General features: G+C 52.8%; 1 protein-coding gene across 3 annotated transcripts; it reads left to right on the top strand.

Annotated features, from left to right (window-relative positions):
* The first annotated feature begins 1,780 nt into the window (after positions 1 to 1,780).
* Positions 1,781 to 13,117, top strand: KCNE3 (potassium voltage-gated channel subfamily E regulatory subunit 3). 3 transcript variants are annotated; one of them, XM_047753351.1, is made up of 4 exons: positions 1,781 to 1,924; positions 3,228 to 3,309; positions 7,616 to 7,765; positions 11,212 to 13,117. In XM_047753351.1, exon 4 carries the CDS (start codon positions 11,251 to 11,253, stop codon positions 11,548 to 11,550), a length of 300 nt encoding a protein of 99 aa, XP_047609307.1. In that variant the 5' UTR covers positions 1,781 to 1,924; positions 3,228 to 3,309; positions 7,616 to 7,765; positions 11,212 to 11,250; the 3' UTR covers positions 11,551 to 13,117. The 3 variants fall into 3 exon arrangements, with proteins under 3 accessions (XP_047609307.1, XP_047609306.1, XP_047609308.1); XM_047753350.1 differs by having other exon boundaries at positions 3,225 to 3,309; XM_047753352.1 differs by lacking the exons at positions 1,781 to 1,924; positions 3,228 to 3,309 and having other exon boundaries at positions 5,271 to 7,765.
* Positions 13,118 to 13,169: the final 52 nt, after the last annotated feature.

Below are 13,169 nucleotides of genomic sequence, written 5' to 3'. Positions count from 1 at the left end.
ACGATCAAGGGTAGATGCCTCAGAAGTCCTGGAACAGATCTTTGTCTGAAAGGGAGCTGGAGCTGGCCTCGGTTTGTTATTAACTCTCTCAAGACTTGAGGCGGAGAGGGAGGTAAAGAGGGCTCTGGGAAGGATTCCCCAGAGTCTCTGAGAGGCTGTTCCCTGCCACTGTCCACTTCCTTGCCCATGGCCTCCGGGTCCTCATTTCCCAGCGGTTCCTGGCTGCTTCTCTCCTCTGGAACCCGCAGGGTCACCAGCGAGGAAGCTTAAGTGAGGGTCTGGTGGCCAGAAAGTGAAGCGCGTTCCAGGACAGGGAGCGGCAAGGTGTGACCTGACACCAGTTGCCTGGGCATGGGAGGGGCTGACGAGCCTTGGAGGTGAGGCGGGAGAGAGATGGGCTCCAGGACAGACATTTCCAACCAGCCACCTGTCTGCACTTCAAGATAGAAATAACAGCAGGCACAAGGCCAATAACTGAAATCCGACTTCTGTGGACGTGTTAACTACTGGTAATGGGGGGGCGGGGCAGAGAGGGGCTGAGCCCTTTTGGGCAAAAGACCAAGAGGTCACATCCTTGGGGTCGGGGAGACCCCAACTATTCTCGCACAGAAAGACCCCCTGGGTCAAAAAGGGAGAGGGTGCCTGGCCGTAGTAAGTCCTGATACCATCCCATGACCCTTTGCTCTGGAATCCATCTCGGCCAAAAGATGTGCACACAGGTCAAGGAGGGCCCTGGGTCTGGTCAAGTGTGAGAAATAAAACAAGATAATCGGCCAAAGGAAAACAAAGACCCAGAAGAACTGTCCTATATATGTGATTTAAGTCACCTCTCTGGCAGGCTTTGCAATGAGGAGCCCGCCCACACCAACACTCCTTCTTTGGGTGTGTATTACTGTCTTGCTCCTGTCTTAAATAAAATACTTCTCTGTGTGCTCTCCCACATGTTGTATTATGTCTAAAATAAACTTTGTACCTGCTTTTATAGTCTGCCTCCTTGAAACATTCTTGCTTTCAAAGGGAAGCAAGAATCAGGGGAATTCTGCTTTTAGCCTCTGGTCTAGTGGCTAGAATTCCTGCTTTTCATGCAGGCTGCCCAGGTTCAATTCTCCAGCAGAGAACGAAGATCGCTTCAAGCCATCACTCACTGCTGTCTCTCTGAAATCAGAGGGAGGAGACCCTGGCTGAGATTAAGGAGAGAGAGTGGACTAGCGGATTCTGAGTCTGAGCTCTGCCAGGGACGCCCACGGTGAGCCCGGACAAGTCCCCTTATCCATACTGAGCCCCTTCCCCCAACTGCATCCTGTCTGGAAAAGAAAGTTTGTGTTAGAATCAGGTCATTTCTCCAACGCCGCCAGATCACCTGGCTTTACTGCTTTGGATTCTAAGGGCTCATCTGACCTTAACCATCACGCTGCGAGGACTGCGGGCTGGAACTGTACCGTTTTATAGGGAGGAAGCCAAGGCCCGGTGAGGAGCAGTGACTTGCCCATCACCGCACAACCATTTAGGAGTAAAGCCTGCGTCCACCAGCGCCCTCGCCCTCGGAGATCTGCCTCAGACTGGGCAGGCTGAAGCGAAGCAAGCATTTGGTCTCAGATCCAGGAAGCAGGCGCTGCAGGGGACGGAAGGGTCGGAGCTCACCCCGAGCGAGGCCGGCAGCTGGGAGGAGGAGGAGGAGGAGGAGGTGCTGGAGGCCAGCTCTGGGAGGAGACGTGGGTGGGTTAGGGGCCGGGCGGGCCGGGGGAGGGGACGCCCTGGGGATGAGAAAAGGCAGCGAGCGGGGGCCGGAGCGCAGAGCAGAGGCTGCTGACCAGGCTCGGAGGGGCCGGCGGAGCGCTCTGGGGCTCCATGCGCGGCACCCGCGAGCCCAGGAGGCGGTGTCCCGCGAGCAGAGGGCGCCCCTCGGAGCCTTGCCGCAAGGCAGGTAAGGCGCACCGGCCGGGTGGGGAAGGCCGAGCCGGCTGAGCCAGCGCCCGGGGAAGAAACGAGGGATCTACCCGCCCCCTGCGAGGCCGCCGACGTGGAGGGTGGCTCCGTTATGGGGCCAAGCCACAGGGATCCCAGGCCTGGAAACCGTGGGGGCTGGTACCGGCACGCACAGGTTCCCGGACGGCGGCACCAAAGCTCGTTCCACAAGCGGGCACCTGCGGCTCCGCCGAGGGCGCGCGCGCGGAAATGCCCCTCCGGGAGCCGGCCAGTCTCCTCACTCGGCGGGAGCCGCTTGCTCTGCGAGTTGACTTGCCGGTTCGCTACTCCGCGGTGCCCCTCGCCCTAGGCTCCCCGGTCCCGGGAAATCCGGGGGGCTCCCAAAGGCATCTTCTAATGCTAGTAGCAGATCTAGCCCGGGGAGTAGGAGACTTAGGGTTTAGTTTACACGTTGTGTAAACCTGTGCCAATCACCCACCCGCTCTTTGCTTTGTTCGTTCTTTTGCTGGGTCGCCACCTGTAAAAGGAGCCTCCCGGTCCTGCTGTACTCCACAGGGCATGTGGGGGAAGAGGAACTGGACCCGAGAGTCTCTGGTCTAAAAAGTGCAGGAGTTCAGAACCTTGTGTGAGGGCCCATGGGGAGTATCTCCTCCTATTCTCGGCAATTTGCACAGGGGGAAGCTGAGGCTCCCGGGAGGGTGGGGATGGCTTTGCTTGCCCAGGGTCACACTAGGGACCAGACGAAAGTAGAACCCAGTTCTTACTGGTAGCCCTGGGCTGTCTCCACTTCAGCTACAAAAGCGCCTTGTAAAAGAGCCTGGTATCTCCTGGCATCCAGCCAGCTGTTGGCTCCAATTGGAAGAGGTCCATGCTGAAGGCAAGGAAACTGCTCTTAGGGTTTTTTTCTTTTCTTTTTTGCCTGAGCCTGCAGCAGTTTGGGGGTCAGGGATTGACCCACACCACAGCAGCGACCCAAGCCACAGTGGTGACAATGCCGGCTCTTTAGCCGGCTGGGCCACCTGGGAATTCCACTTTCAGATTTTCTTGACTCCTTGAGATGATAACCAACAACTTTCTTCATCGCTCACTCACTCCACACTTCGCAAAACACATGTCTATCTATAAACTGAATGGGTGGCTGTCAAAATACTTACTAAGGGGGAGGCCAGACCCCATCTTATGGACGGGAAAATGAGGCCCAGAGTGGAGAAATTTCTTAACCAAGATACGTGGCTAGGTGTGTCCACGAAATAGGGCAGATCTCTTAACTCCAACTCTGATGTGCTCTCCATCACCAGCAGGACTATAGAATGGTACCCTAAATGGCAAGAGACTACAGGGCTGATCAGAGAGGATGAGAAACAAGGAAGGCTTCTGAAGGAGGTAAGTGTCGTCTGAGAATCAAGAAGAGTAGTAAAGGACCTCCTAGCTACTTCAGAGGATAGGAGAAGCAAGGGTGCGGAGAGGGGACATAGGGATGGCTGTTTGAGTAATATTGGGGACAAGGTGGAAATAGGGAAACAGAAAAGAAAACAAGGTGACCGGGCTGCCCAATAATTCTCTCTTATGTTTATATAATACTTAGCAGCTTCTAAAACACCTTTCCCCATTGTCTTCCCGCGTTCCCACGTGGGACAAGGAGGGCAGGGAAATTATCCCCATCTCATAGATGAGTTTCAGAGGAAATAAGTGCAGGGCTCAAGGTCACATAGCCAAGCACACAGCCAAGACTGCAACCATGAAAGACACGCCCGAAAGGCAAGATCAGAGGCTGGGAGCCCGGGAGTTGGGCTGTGTGTAAGCGGGTGGGTGTGTGTGGCCGCACCCCGGCTAGGTACACAGGTAAGAGAGTTGCAAAGCTGCTGTTGCTGTTTTGGGGCCAAGAATGTTTGCCCTTTGGATGAAATTGGGTACAGGTGCAGAGAACATCTGGGCTTCCAAAGGTGACTTAGAATTCCTCCTCCCGGAGTTCCCGTCGTGGCGCAGTGGTTAACGAATCCGACTAGGAACCATGAGGCTGCGGGTTCGGTCCCTGCCCATGCTCAGTGGGTTAACGATCCGGTGTTGCTGTGAGCGGTGGTGTAGGTTGCAGACGCGGCTCGGATCCCGCGTTGCTGTGGCTCTGGCGTAGGCCGGGGGCTACAGCTCCGATTCAACCCCTAGCCTGGGAATCTCGATTCAACCCCTAGCCTGGGAATCTCCATATGCCGCGGGAGCGGCCCAAGAAATAGCAACAACAACAACAACAACAACAGACAAAAGACAAAAGACAAAAAAAAAAAGAAGAATTCCTCCTCCCCTGACTCACTTCCCTACCTGACAGAGATGCTGTCTTTTGTCTGAGCCTCCCCTTCCCCAAACCAAAGGGAATTTGTTTTGGCCTGCCCCGAAGTTGCTTTTTAAGTACTGTAAGCTGTTTTCCTGAATGCGTATGTGTATGCAGGAGGGAGAGTCTAATAAGAGGAGTCACTGATCTATCTATTCTTGACTGCCTGCTATAAAGAACTGTATGAGGCACAGGTCCCTGCCTTCACACCTCCCAGCACAAAGTATGGCAGAGAGAGAGAGAGAGAGAGAAGGAGGGAGGGAGAGAGAGAGAGAGGGAGAGAGGGAGAGAAGGAGGGAGGGAGAGAGAGAGAGGGAGAGAGACACACACCCTCAGTTTCAGTACTGCATGTACTCTAAGAGGGTTTTATGCAAAGCACTTTAGGAACAGACAAGAGGGAAAGACCAGCTGGGAAGGGAGTGTCTCAGAAGAGGGTGTCTCAGGTGATATTGGACCTGGATCTTGAAGGATGAGGAGGAATTCACCAGGCAGGTAACACGAGGAAGGGCATTCCTGCCCGAGCAAAGGCAGGAGGTGTGCCCATGCAAGCACTGTTTGGATAATGGCCTGTAGCTCAGAGTCACGGGCCACAGGCACTGGGCAGAGCTGTGGAGAGGATGGGGCTAGAGAGAGGGTCACATCCAAAGGAGCTTGGATGATAATCCAAAGAAGTCAGACTGTCCAGTAGGTAGCAGGGAACTTTCTTAGGGGTGGGGGTGGAACATCTGTTCTCCCAGTGGTTGAATGAGGAGGTTACAGCAACACCAGGATGATAAGATCACTTCTGCAGTTTCCCTCATGGCTCAGCAGTAACCAACCAGACTAGGATCCATGAGGTTGCGGGTTCGATCCCTGGTCTTGGTCAGTGGGTTAAGGATCCGGAGTTGCTGTGAGCTGTGGTGTAGGTTGCAGATGCGGCCTGGATCCCACATTGCTGAGGCTGTGCTGTAGGCCAGCAGCTGCAGCTCCGACTTGACTCCTAGCCCAGGAACTTCCACATGCTTTGGGTACAGCCCTAAAAAGCAAAAAAAAGAAAAAGAAAAAAGATCGCTTCCAGCTCAGACTATTCCTGTCTTCTTCCCGCTATACGTTAAGGTTCATTCCTTCAGCTCCTCTCCATCCCACCTCCTCCCCTGTCCGCAGTAGTGATGAGACCACCAGAGGGGCCAGAGGCAAAACTGTACAGTCCCGAGAGCTGTCTTCAGGTCCCCGTCTGCTTCAGGTGACATTTTCCGCCTGGCTCTCGACATCTCCAGGCACTTAAGACCCTCATTCTGAAAGCAGAGCCCAAATGGAGCAATAGGGAAACCAACAGAACCAATGGTGGGGTTTCCCTTTTGCCCAGAGAAACCGGAAAGAGAATCTCTCGGAGACACCAGGTCATCCTTCAGATCACAGCTTCATGCGTCCACACCCAAGTTAGAGTTCAGGGAGCGCCAGCTGATGTGCGGGAAAGGAGGCACCGGGCTGGGGAGGGGGAGCGGCCCCGGCTTGCGTGGAGAGCAGGAGCAAGCAGGTCTGAAGCAGAAAACCCCACGGGAGACGAGCCTAAAGGGAGGCTAACGCCTCCAAACGTCACCAACTTCTCCTCCTACTGGATCCTCACTTGAGACGGAGCTGAGCAGTCATGCCAGGGCACGCCGCCACGCGCAGGGCAAAGAGCACCCAAACGGCAGCGCAGAGCGCTGGGTGCCATCCAAGCTCGGCCGCTTACCAGCCGCGTCACTTTGGCCCAATCACGTCCCCTCCCTGACCTTCGGCTTCCTCATCTGCGAAATGGAGGGACTGGCCGAGAGTCTGGATCCTCAATGATCTTAAAAATCTCTTTCCAGTCACTCTTTTGCTTCCTTCCTAACAAGTTAGCTCCCAGGTCAAGTCGAGGACTCTTCAGGGCCTAGAAGGCTCTCCTCCATCCACAGAGCTTCATCCTCTGTGCCCGTCTTAAAGAGGAAGCCAAGGAGCTCAGAGAGAGGAACGCAATTCCCAGGGATGCCAGCTGCCAATCCCCGACGGGGCACCCGTAGCCAGGTCATGGAGAACCAAGCTGTCTCTTGATCAGCTCTCTGCCTCTCCTGCCCCAAGAGGATGCCCTCACCCCCATCTCAACCCAGCACCTAAAGACAGGCGACTATGGCCGCTTGGCTTCTCCCATGAGAACCGCACACACGCAGGTCTATCCAGACAGGCGCTGGAAGGAAGGTCTGAGGAATGAATGGTTTTATGAACCTTAACCGCTCTCACTGACCCCCGCCTCAGAGCCCCCCCGGCCCCCCCACTTTCCACACAGAGTCTGCCCCAGGCTAGACCACCCTAGGAAAAGTGAACAAGTCGCCTGATTTGGCCTTCAGTTTATCGAGGCCAGAATATGAAAGGCAACTCAGTCCTGGGGGCTCGAGGGCATCTTAACCTGGGAGGAAAAGTCCGCAGCTTCCTCTGTCTTGTGATTTGAGGGGCTCTAGAGAGCCCCCCAAACGCCTCTCCCGCCAGCCTATCCAATCTTGCATGATGTCACCGAGTGGATTTGTGGGATCTTCATGGGAGGTTAGAGCTGATCCGGACCGTGCAAGATTACACACTCAAACCCGCCACTGTATAGAGAAAGACAGAAGCCGAGACCCAGAAAAAGGAAGTCACAGGCCCAAAGTCATACAAGTGGCAGCCGAACCAAGACAGCTCTTGGGTTTTCACGTCTGTCACTGGAAAATGAAGGAGGTTAGATTCGACGGACTCTGAAAGCCCAGCCAGCCGCGCCCTTACACAGATAAAACCATCACCACATCTGTGGAATGTTCTAGGGCCAGGCACTGCATAATTTTCTTCTTTAATTTTTACAGCAAAGCTATGATAGTGTTGAAGCCGTGCCTGTATTTATACCCAGTCTATCCAAATAGGTTGATTTGTAACATAGTCTATTTCTACATAAAATATCAACGCAACTGCTGGAAGCCATTCTGCTACTCGCATCATTTCCTTGGGTCTCAGGCCCTTTCAGCCTTGTAGGTGCTCCTGAGGCCAGTACCCTGGGGAGAGAGAATGTTTTAGACTGCAGGGTTAGCTGGGCCCTGAGCAGCGTCCACACATTGAACTGAGGTTTCTTATGAAGTCACCCGGTGGAGGCATTGCAGGTCTGGAGTTCAGGACAACAATCAGATGCCCCTTGGCCATGGCACAGTTCCTATAACCACAACCCTAGGCTGGCCCGATCCAGCTGCTGCAGGAAGAGGAGGGAGAGCCCAGAGGATCAGCACCCACAGCAAAGCTATTGCACAACCCTTGGGGCTTGGCCTTGGGCGATCCACCCTAGTTCTAAAGTTTTTTCTGTGTCTGATTCCTTCCTCTTCTGTTCCCTCGCCTCTTCTCAAGCTCTGGGCTGTCCCAGCTCCCAAAGTCAACACCGAGACCCCGGGTGTGTCCAGGGACATCCTGACAAGGCCGAGGGGCTGAGGAGCCCTAGGGTGTTCCCAGGGAGATTCCCGAAGCTGACTAGGAGCCAGTACATTTGCCTGCTGTTTGGTGAGTCTTCCTGCTGGAGGTGGCCCTCCCTCTGTCCTATAATTGCAAACCCCCTCACAAGGATGTCTAAGAAAACTGGTGACAGTGACTGCCCTGGGAAAGAGACCTGGGCCACGGGGCGGAGGGGGGGGGGGGGACAGGGGGGGGAAGAAGAGAGAGGCTGTATTCTCACTGTATGTACTGCTTCAATTGTTTTTAACTATGTATATGCATTTACTTCTCAAAAATGAAAAATAGATTTTCATTTTAATGATACTTTGTCAAATTAAAATAATATTTTAAAAATCATCTTCACTGTAATAAAAGCATATGCTCAAGCAAGACTGGAGGGGGCGCCAAGCAGGGATAATAATCTTTTTTTTTTCATTAAAAAAATTTTTTTTTCTTCTTTTTAAGGTCACACCCATGGCATCCGGAAGTTCCCAGGCTAGGGGTCCAATGGGAGCTGCAGCTGTTGGCCTACGCCACAGCCACAGCAACACCAGATCCAAGCCGTGTCTGTGACCTACACCGAAGCACACGGCAACACTGAATCCTTAACTCACCTAAGTGGGGCCAGGGATCAAACCTGCATCCTCATGGATACTAGTTGGGTTTGTTACTGCTGAGCCACAATGAGAACTCCTAAAATTTTTTTAATGTGGTTTAAAAAATACCATAAAACCTATCATCTTTTTTTTTCTTTTTTTTTCAATGGCTGTACCCATGGCACATGGAAGTTCCTGGACCAGAGACTGAATCTGAGCCACAGCTGCAACCTATGCTGCATGCTGGGCTGGGGATCAAACCTGCACCTCACCAGTGACCTGAGCCGATGCAGGTTCTTAATCCACCACGCCATAGCGGGAACTCCTCAGCTTCACCATTTTCAACGGTACAGCTCCGTAGTGTTAACTCTCTTTACACTGTTGTGCAATAGATCTCTAGATCTTTTTCATTTTGTGAAACTGAAGCTCTATACCATTGAAAAACAACTCCTGCTGATAATCTTTTTTGATATCTGAGGAAGCTGAAGCACAAGGGCGTCAGAAGGGCAAGAAACGTATTTCCCTCCAAGGGAGTTCTTCTAGCATGTATACGATCCGTCTGTCGCCTGCCTGTAAAACTGTCCGAGGCCCCTTCCTCCGGCAAGCGTTGCATGAGCCATTCCCTCCCCCGAGTGCCCCTCACGTCCCCCATCTGTCCCCACCTCCATCTTGTCACCCCCCTTCCACCCAACTCGAGACTCAGCATCTTGAACCTGAACTATTTCACTTTGTCACCGGGCCCCCTGTCTCGATTCTTGCCCCCTCACCCCTGCTCCAGAGAGCAGCCAGAATGCCCTTTCCAAGCACAGATCTGATCATTTTACCCCCTTTTAAAATATCGTTCCAACTACGGAGGAAAGTTCCAAGTCTCCAGCCCGGCACGCAAGGCCTCCGTGATCTGGTTTGGGCCCGTCTCTCCATCCCACATTCCATCTCATCCGTCCACACATCTTACACCTTTTATGCTACTGTGCATTTTTAAAAACATTTTATGTGCTTTCTTGTTGTCGTGCCTTTGTCCATACATTTCCTTCCCTGGCTTCTCTGCTTCCAAAAACCTCTTCAAGGTCCAGCTCAATGTCTTCCATCCCTGTGAACACTCTGAGCACCGATCAGAAGTCACCCCTTCTTCCTTTAAGCCCCAGTGGCTCCTAGATTGTCTCCACGTTATTTAAGAAGAGACAGTGTGCCCCTGAGTGTAGGGACTGGCCTGCGGAGCTCCCAGGATGAGGCTGCCCAAGGGCGGGTCTCCAGAGATGAGGGCCGAATGGATGATTCATTGAGCCGTTCATTTCATTGTACGGCTCCTGCTTCCCATTGGCTTATACGAGGAAAGAGGAAGGCGCAGATGTCTTGCCTGACAAGTCGGGTCGTCTCCTCTGTCCGGACAAGGTTGCCCGAGGACTAAATGGCAGGGGCTCCCAAAGGCCTTTCATGAAGCATGGGCCAGTCCTGGGTTGTTGTCGTATTGTTTCGATTCCTTCCCCCAACTTCTGCATTCGGAGTTGGTCATGACTGTTTATCACGATCATAATTAACTGTCATCTTTTCCGGGGAAGAGATCTTACTGTTAAGAATCGAGTGTGTTACTTTCATTTGTTGACAGCCCTGCCTCCATGGAGGAGGGCTTTGGAACCACGCAGTGAACTCTGAGTGCCTGGCTTATGGGCGAGTCCGAAGTGGCCATCTTTATCAGAGACCACTGAGGGAAGGAGAACGAGGATGCTCCCTCGACTTGGGGGAGAGACACAGCCTTGCTGACCTCAGCATGTGGTCTGCTGATAAGCATTATCAATGGCGAGAGGAAGCCACACACTGCCCTATGTGTAAGCGCTGGGGCGACAGGAAGGCTGCGATGATAAAGCTTGTGGAATACGGCGGGAGGCCACGAAGGCTTCCTGAAGGAAGTGAATGTAGAGCCGTGTTTAAAAGGCATATGCCGTCTGTTTTTCCAGCGAGTAGGAAGCAAGGCTGTCTTTGGCTATTTCTACCTTGCGGACTAAGGATCTCTGAGAGGAAGGCAAAGGAGCATCTATTACCGCCTACTAGATGCCACACTGTACACAGCGACGTTGTTTTGGGAGGCAGGATAGTTGACGGGCTAGTGGCTTGTCTCTCTGGGGCAGGCAAAACCCCAAACCCGCCTGCGTGCTCCTTTCACTGCTGCCCAGGGGCCCTGCGCCTGCGCTGGTTACCAGCCTCTTCCTGCTTCCTTGGCCACCTCTGTTTCAGCAGAGTCCCCATTACTAGCTAGGAGTACCTGGGGTAGGACATAGGATGCCTTAGAGGGCAAATGACCCAGCCTCTGGCCTCCAGGTAGGGGGAAATCCGAGCCATCCCCAAACACCTTCTGCATGGTGTCTGTGGAGCCTCCGAAAGAACCGTGCTGAGGGAGGGCTCTGAGGAATGTCCCCTGATGGTGCCACACAGTCCTGCCGAGAGCTGGCCCAGAGGCCCGAGGCGCTCCGAGCCGGCCATCACAAAGCCGGGCTCCGTCTCGGCTCCACCTCCCATGTTCTCTGTCATCATGGTCAAGCCACCTGCGCTCGCTGGACCTCCGTTTCTGTGTGTAAAATGGAAGAAGTCAGATTAAGCAGTCCCTAAGGTCCTTCTAGCCTAAAGCTCAGCGACTCACAGAATCCACAGAAAGGAGAGGTCAGCGTGGTTACACGGCCAAGGAAGACGTTCTTCCCCAGGACTTCCTGGGCACCGAGGGCTGTGATACGTGCTCCTGTGCGGCCGTGAGTAAGAGAGACATGGTCCCTGCCTTCCTTGGGCTTACGGTCTAGTGGAGAAAGAGACAGGTAAACATACGGTCAGAGAAAGCGTGGTGCTGGGGTTTCAGCTGGGTCGAAAGCAGCGGGGAGGCCACTCGAGCTGCCAGTAATGGGAGCATCCTTTCTCTTCTGTCACCACCAGAGCGTCCTCTGATCCTTCCCCGCCTTCCCCCCTGTTGCCATGGAGACCACGAATGGGACCGAGACCTGGTATGAGAGCCTGCACGCTGTGCTGAAGGCTCTCAATGCCACTCTTCACAGCAACTTGCTCTGCCGGCCGGGACCAGACCACCTGACTGAGGAGCGGCGGGCCGGCCTACCTGGGCGGGATGACAACTCCTACATGTACATTCTCTTTGTCATGTTCCTCTTTGCTGCCACCGTGGGCAGCCTCATCCTGGGGTACACCCGCTCCCGCAAAGTGGACAAGCGCAGCGACCCCTATCATGTCTACATCAAGAACCGCGTGTCTATGATCTGATGCTAGGAGGCCGGGGAAGCACGAGACCGGAGGATTCCCTTCTGTGGCCTCCAGAACTCAGCTGTGGGCCACATCGGGCCTCAGTGTCCTCATCTGTAAGATCGACAAGAAGCAGTGCTAAGGGAAGTCGACAGTGGGGTCGGAGGAGAGGGTCTGGCATATTTGGGCCCTGCGGATAAGGATTTTGTCTAGCAAAGATCGACTTTATAGACAGTGGAAGCCCTATGAACAAATATATAGAAGTAGCAGCATATGAGTCACCAGTGAGTCATCTAGTGGCTGGAGTATTGGGGGCTGGGCTGGAGGAAGGAGAAGAGGAAGTGGTAGCAGAGGGAAATGAGATGGAAGATGCCCAGAGGACACATTTTTTGATGTGTTACCTTTAACGACCGTGAGAAGCAGCAGCAACTATCCCATATGCCAGACAGGAAATCTAAGTTATTTGTATTTGTTCATATTTGATGTTTTTCAGCCCATTTGACATTTGTGATTTTACTCCCTGTGAGGGAAGCAGAGCAAGGGCCGTTCTGCCCATGTGGGCCAGGGCAGTGCCATGACGAGAACCCAGTCTCCTTGCCTTGTGTTTTTCAAAGCTCTGCCACCAGGCGCGGGTCTAGGCCTGAAACCTATGCAATTCTGAGTGCCTTCCTTAAGAGAAAGAATTCAAAAATACCTTACGTTTGCAAATATTGCAAAAACACATCACCATGTTAATACATTGTTCGGGCCCCTCCTAAGACCTTCAGAAGGAGTCATGTGAGCACAGGGCCCTGAATGTTAAGGCTCAGCTCCACCGTTCCAGTGTCTCTCCAGCCACGTCCCACTGCCCTTCCAGCCACATCTCCAGTCCTGGGGACTCCACTACCTCTAAGGAAGCGTCTAACATGTTGGCTGAATTGGTGCGAGATTTTCTGACACCAAGTTAAAATCTGCTTCTGGAAGATTAGTATCACACCGAGACGATTATCATATTCAAAGAAGCAGAGCGTGAAAAGGCAGGTACCTGATTCAGTGGAAAGAGAAGCAGCCCCGATTCTCCCACGAGCGTGGTGTATGAACTGGCTAGACCCTTCTCTTTCTCCTGTCCTGCATCAGCACTGTGAAATAGAAAGTTGAAATAGCTGAACATCCCTAAGGGCTCAGCCAGATCTGACTTTCTGGGCTTCCCGTACATTGAGTTGAACCACATAAAACTGCTGTGCTTATAGGTCAAAAACAGCTATCAGTAGTTTCCCATCGTTCAATACATGAAATGTGGCAGGTGAATACTTTACAAACTCCAAGCCCCAGGCTGGAACCTCCCACCATTCTGCTTGATTTCTATATTTAAGGGGGTTCTACGGGGTCTCCATAGGGCCCTATGGGAACACATATTTGTGTGGAGCAAAAACTCTGAAAGAATATTTTGAAAGCACTTACCTCTCAAGAGAAGGATTATGGGTGATTTTTCCCTTTCTACTTTAAAAATTTATGTAATATTTGATTTATGTGACCATAGATATGTTTCTTCTATAATAAGGGCGGGAAAGCTACTTCTATCTTGAAAAAATAAACATAAATGCTTGTGTGTGTGTTGTTTTGTTTTGTTTTGTTTTGCATTAAAAAACATTTCTTTGTGT

The sequence above is a fragment of the Phacochoerus africanus genome, chromosome 11 (assembly GCF_016906955.1).
Source record: "Phacochoerus africanus isolate WHEZ1 chromosome 11, ROS_Pafr_v1, whole genome shotgun sequence".
Taxonomy (NCBI): Eukaryota; Metazoa; Chordata; class Mammalia; order Artiodactyla; family Suidae; genus Phacochoerus; species Phacochoerus africanus.
Note: the sequence above shows the minus strand (reverse complement) of the source record. Positions and strands in the feature narration are given on the sequence as shown.